This window comes from Salmo trutta, chromosome 30, assembly GCF_901001165.1.
Source record: "Salmo trutta chromosome 30, fSalTru1.1, whole genome shotgun sequence".
NCBI classification, from domain to species: Eukaryota; Metazoa; Chordata; class Actinopteri; order Salmoniformes; family Salmonidae; genus Salmo; species Salmo trutta.
The window spans coordinates 42,869,232-42,875,588 of record NC_042986.1 but is presented as its reverse complement, the minus strand read 5'-3'; the positions used below and the strand labels follow the sequence as shown (position 1 = coordinate 42,875,588).

General features: G+C 51.2%; 1 protein-coding gene across 1 annotated transcript in view; it reads left to right on the top strand.

Moving 5' to 3' along the window:
• The window catches only part of LOC115168730 (FYVE, RhoGEF and PH domain-containing protein 1), a 44,268-nt gene that overhangs the window by 29,003 nt on the left and 8,908 nt on the right, over nt 1-6,357 (top strand). The window contains exon 9 of the mRNA XM_029724255.1: nt 5,225-5,353. Coding sequence (XP_029580115.1) covers nt 5,225-5,353 — 129 coding nt within the window. The remainder of the gene's footprint in view (nt 1-5,224; nt 5,354-6,357) is intronic.

Genomic DNA, 6,357 nt, shown 5'->3' with positions numbered 1-6,357 from the left:
AACTCCTAACCCCTAGTCCCTAACCCCTAACACCTAGTCCCTAACTCCTAGCCCCTAACCTCTAGTCCCTAACCCCTAACCACTAGCCCCTAACCCCTAGCCCCTCCAACTCACCTGTAAAATACAATACAACCACTAGCCCCTAACCCCTAGCCCCTAACCCCTAACCACTAGCCCCTAACCCCTAGCCCCTAACCCCTAACCCCTAGCCCCTCCAACTCACCTGTAAAATACAATACAACCACTAGCCCCTAGCCCCTAACCCCTAACCACTAGCCCCTAACCCCTAGCCCCTAGCCCCTAACCCCTAACCCCTAGCCCCTCCAACTCACCTGTAAAATACAATACAACCACTAGCCCCTAACCCCTAACCCCTAGCCCCTCCAACTCACCTGTAAAATACAATACAACCACTAGCCCCTAACCCCTAGCCCCTAGCCTCTAACCCCTAGCCCCTCCAACTCACCTGTAAGATACTATATTACCCCTAACCCCTAGCCCCTAACACCTAGCCCCTAACACCTAGTCCCTAGCCCCTAACCCCTAGCCCCTAGCCTCTAACCCCTAGCCCCTCCAACTCACCTGTAAAATACAATACAACCACTAGCCCCTAACCCCTAATCCCTAGCCCCTCCAACTCACCTGTAAGATACTATACAACCCCTAGCCCCTAGGACTCCACTCATCCGAACTGACCAGTAAGATATTATTCTACCCCTAAACCCTAGCCCATAACCCCTAGCCCGTAACCCTTAGTCCCTAACCCCTAACCCTTAGTCCCTAACCCCTAGCCCTTAGTCCCTAGCCCATAACCCCAGCATCTAAACCCTAGCCCTTAGTCCATAGTCCCTAACCCCTAGTCCCTAACCCCTAACCACTAGAACTACACTCCCTCTCCCCTAACCTCTAACCTCAGCATAACCCCTAGCCCCTAGCCACTTACCCATAACCCCTAGTCTCTAAGCCCTAACCTCTAGCCCCTAACTCCTAATCCCTAGTCTCTAGCCCCTAACCCCTAGTCTCTAGGCCCTAGCCCCTAACCCCTAGTCTCTAGGCCTTAGCCCCTAGCCACTAGCCACTTACCCATAACCCCTAGTCTCTAAGCCCTAACCTCTAGCCCCTAACCCCTAGTCTCTAGGCCCTAGCCCCTAACCCCTAGTCTCTAGCCACTAACCCCTAGTCTCTAGGCCTTAGCCCCTAGCCACTAACCCCAGTATAACACTTAGCCCCTAACCCCTAACCCCTAGCCACTAGCCACTAACCCCTAGCCACTAACCCCTAGCCACTAACCCCTAGCCACTAACCCCTAGCCACTAACCCCTAGCACCTAACCCAGTATGACACCTAGCCCGTAGCCACTAACCCTTAGCCACTAACCCCTAGCCACTAACCCCTAGCCACTAAACCCAGTATAACACCTGGCCCCTTGCCACTAACCCCTAGCCACTAACCCCTAGCCACTAACCCCTAGCAACTAGCCACTAACCCCTAGCCACTAACCCCTAGCCACTAACCCCTAACCCCTAGCCACTAACCCCTAGCCACTAACCCCTAACCCCTAGCCACTAACCCCTAGCCACTAACCCAGTATAACCACTAACCCCTAGCCACTAACCACTAACCCCTAGCCACTAACCCCTAACCACTAACCCCTAGCCACTAACCCCTAGCCACTAACCCAGTATAACCCCTAGCCCCTAGCCACTAAATGCAGTATAACCCCTAGAACCTAGCCACTAACCCCTAGCCACTAACCCCTAGCCACTAACCCAGTATAACCCCTAGCCCCTAGCCACTAACCCCTAGCCACTAACCCCTAGCCCCTAACCCCTAACCACTAACCCCTAGCCACTAACCCCTAGCCACTAACCCAGTATAACCCCTAGCCCCTAGCCACTAACCCCTAGCCACTAACCCAGTATAACCCCTAGAACCTAGCCACTAACCCCTAGCCACAAACCCCTAGCCACTAGCCACTAACCCCTAGCCACTAACCCCTAGCCACTAACCCCTAACCCCTAGCCACTAACCCCTAGCCACTAACCCCTAGCCACTAACCCAGTATAACCCCTAGCCACTAACCCCTAGCCACTAACCACTAACCCCTAGCCACTAACCCCTAGCCACTAACCCCTAGCCACTAACCCCTAGCCACTAACCCAGTATAACCCCTAGCCACTAACCCCTAGCCACTAACCCCTAGCCCCTAACCACTAACCCCTAGCCACTAACCCCTAGCCACTAACCCAGTATAACCCCTAGCCCCTAGCCACTAACCCCTAGCCACTAACCCAGTATAACCCCTAGAACCTAGCCACTAACCCCTAGCCACAAACCCCTAGCCACTAACCCAGTATGACACCTAGCCCCTAGCCACTAACCCCTAGCCACTAACCCCTAGCCACAAACCCCTAGCCACTAACCCAGTATAACCCCTAGCCACTAACCCCTAGCCACTATCCCTTAGCCACTAACCCCTAACCACTAACCCCTAGCCACTAACCCCTAGCCACTAACCCTTAGCCCCTAGCCACTATCGCTTAGCCACTAACCCCTAACCACTAACCCCTAACCACTAACCCCTAGCCACTAACCCAGTATAACCCCTAGCCCCTAGCCACTAACCCCTAGCCACTAACCCCTAACCACTAACCCCTAGCCACTAACCCAGTATAACCCCTAGCACCTAGCCACTAACCCCTAGCCCCTAGCCACTAACCCCTAGCCACTAACCCCTAGCCACTAACCCAGTATAACCCCTAGCCCATAGCCACCAACCCCTAGCCACTAACCCTTAGCCACTAACCCCTAGCCCCTAGCCACTAACCCCTAACCCCTAGCCACTAACCCTTAGCCACTAACCCCTAGCCACTAACCCAGTATAACACCTAGCCCCTAGCCACTAACCCCTAGCCCCTAGCCACTAACCCCTAGCCACTAACCCCAGTATAACACCTAGCCACTAACCCCAGTATAGCACCTAGCCCCTAACCACTAACCCCTAGCCACTAACCCCTAACCACTAACCCCTAGCACCTAGCCCCAGCCACTAACCCCTAGCCACTAACCCCTAACCACTAACCCCTAGCCACTAACCCAGTATAACCCCTAGCCCCTAGCCACTAACCCTTAGCCCCTAGCCACTAACCCCAATATAACACCTAGCCCCTAGCCACTAACCCATAGCCACTAATCCCTAGCCACTAACCCCTAGCCCCTAGCCATTAATCCCAACATAACCCCTAGCCCCTAGGTTCTAACCCCAGCATAACCCCTAGGTTCTAACCCCAGCATAAGCCCTAGGTTCTAACCCCAGCATAACCCCTAGCCCCTAGGTTCTAACCCCAGCATTACCCCTAGGTTCTAACCCCAGCATAACCCCTTGCCCCTAGGTTCTAACCCCAGCATAACCCCTATGTTCTAACCCCAGCATAACCCCTAGCCCCTAGGTTCTAACCCCAGCATAACCCCTAGGTTCTAACCCCAGCATAACCCCTATGTTCTAACCCCAGCATAACCCCTAGCCCCTAGGTTCTAACCCCAGCATAACCCCTAGGTTCTAACCCCAGCATAACCCCTAGGTTCTAACCCCAGCATAAGCCCTAGGTTCTAACCCCAGCATAACCCCTAGCCCCTAGGTTCTAACCCCAGCATTACCCCTAGGTTCTAACCCCAGCATAACCCCTTGCCCCTAGGTTCTAACCCCAGCATAACCCCTTGCCCCTAGGTTCTAACCCCAGCATAACCCCTATGTTCTAACCCCAGCATAACCCCTAGCCCCTAGGTTCTAACCCCAGCATAACCCCTAGGTTCTAACCCCAGCATAACCCTTAACCCCTAGGTTCTAACCCCAGCATTACCCCTAGGTTCTAACCCCAGCATAACCCCTAGGTTCTAACCCCAGCATTACCTCTAGGTTCTAACCCCAGCATAACCCCTAACCCCTAGGTTCTAACCCCAGCATAACCCCTAGGTTCTAACCCCAGCATAACCCCTAGGTTCTAACCCCAACATAACCCCTAGGTTCTAACCCCAGCATAACCCCTAGGTTCTAACCCCAGCATAACCCCTAGGTTCTAACCCCAGCATAACCCCTAGGTTCTAACCCCAGCATAACCCCTAGCCCCTAGGTTCTAACCCCAGCATAACCCCTAACCCCTAGGTTCTAACCCCAGCATAACCCCTAGGTTCTAACCCCAGCATAACCCCTAACCCCTAGGTTCTAACCCCTAGCCCCTAGGCCCTAACCCCAGCATAATTTCTGACCCCAGCATAACCTCTGACCCCAGCATAACCTCTGATCCCAGCATAACCTCTGACCCCTAGGTTCTAACCCCAGCATAACCCCTAGCCCCTAGGTTCTGACCCCAGCATAACCTCTGACCCCAGCATAACTCTGACCCCAGCATAACCTCTGACCCCAGCATAACATCTGACCCCAGCATAACCTCTGACCCTCAGCATAACCCATCTACCTTACTTTATTAACACTATTCAATTCAACTCTTTAGCTTCTGAAATGCCTCCATCTGTGAGATTATATTTTATTTCTCCCCCCTCTCTGTTTCTCTCTGTCTCTCTCTCTCTCTATATATATATCTATATATATATATATATCTATCTCTCTGTCTCTGTTTCTCTCTGTCTCTGTTTCTCTCTGTCTCTCTCTCTATATATATATCTATCTCTCTGTCTCTGTCTCTCTATATATATCTATCTCTCTGTCTCTGTTTCTCTCTCTCTCTGTCTCTGTTTCTCTCTGTCTCTCTCTATATATATATATATATCTCTGTCTGTCTCTCTGTCTGTCTCTCTGTCTCTCTCTCTGTCTCTGTCTCTCTCTCTGTCTCTGTCTCTGTTTCTCTCTGTCTCTGTTTCTCTCTGTCTCTCTATATATATATATATCTCTCTGTCTCTGTCTCTCTATATATATCTATCTCTCTGTCTCTGTCTCTCTATATATATATATCTCTCTGTCTCTGTTTCTCTCTGTCTCTGTTTCTCTCTGTCTCTGTCTCTGTTTCTCTCTGTCTCTCTCTATATATATATATCTCTCTCTCTGTCTCTCTCTGTCTCTCTCTCTCTCTCTCTCTCTCTCTCTCTCTCTCTCTCTGTGTCTCTCTCTCTCTCTCTCTGTCTCTCTCTCTCTCTCTCTGTCTCTCTCTCTATGTCTCTGTCTCTCTCTCTCTCTCTTCCTTTGTTCCTCTCTTCTGTTCTCTCTCAGAACTGTAATGAGCTGGGTAAGCGTGCCCCCACTCCGATCCGAGAGAAGGAGGTGACCCTGTGTATGAAGTGCCAGGAGCCATTCAACTCCATCACCAAGAGACGTCACCACTGCAAAGCCTGTGGACACGTACGTTTCCAATCAAGTCATGATGTTATGTACATGTGACCAGATTGTCAGTCGGTCTAATGCTGAAGAATTAGACACAACTCAATATTAATAACTCTTGATTTAAAGAGATTCTCCTGTACTTTTGAATACTTTTTTAGTTAGTAGTTCTCAAAGTAGGGCTCACAAGCCAAAAGTGGTCGCCGAAAATTGTGTTCTGTGCCACGACATTGCTTTCTCTCTCACTATGTTGTGTTTGCATCTTGCTAGCTGTCATTCAAATGGTGAGGGGCTGAAGCTCATAGGCTAGAACTTGAATTGCTTGGGGGCTGGCCCACATGTGGCAAAATGTAGGGAAAATGGCACATCAACAGCTGACAGAAAAACCGTGACTTTCAAACTAGCGATTTCGTGGCTAATTGAGGTTAGACAGTATTTCTGCTCATAGATTATACATGTATGAAATACACATTGATACATCCAGCCCAAAGCTTAGTAGTCGCCAAAGTTCTGGAGAATGTCTTTAAAAAAACGTGTTCATGTAATAAAATTAAACGTTTTTAATTTTGAGTAATATTAATATTAATTTTGAGCAAGAGTTGAGCTTCTTCTTATGTTCATGTGGTTTTTGGCTGTACCTTGTGTATGATTCTCTCACTGGTTGAAACTTTGACCCCTCACCTCTATAACGCTGTCCCTTCCCCTTCTCCCTCCAGCCAGAGAACTCCTCCCCCCCAGCCAGAGAACTCCTCCCCTCCTCCCTCCAGCCAGAGAACTCCTCCCCCCCAGCCAGAGAACTCCTCCCCTCCTCCCCCCCAGCCAGAGAACTCCTCCCCCCCAGCCAGAGAACTCTTCCCCCCCAGCCAGAGAACTCCTCCCCTCCAGCCAGAGAACTCCTCCCCTCCTCCCCCCCAGCCAGAGAACTCCTCCCCTCCAGCCAGAGAACTCCTCCCCTCCTCCCCCCCAGCCAGAGAACCAGCCAGAGAACTCCTCCCCCCAGCCAGAGAACTCCTCCCCCCCAGCCA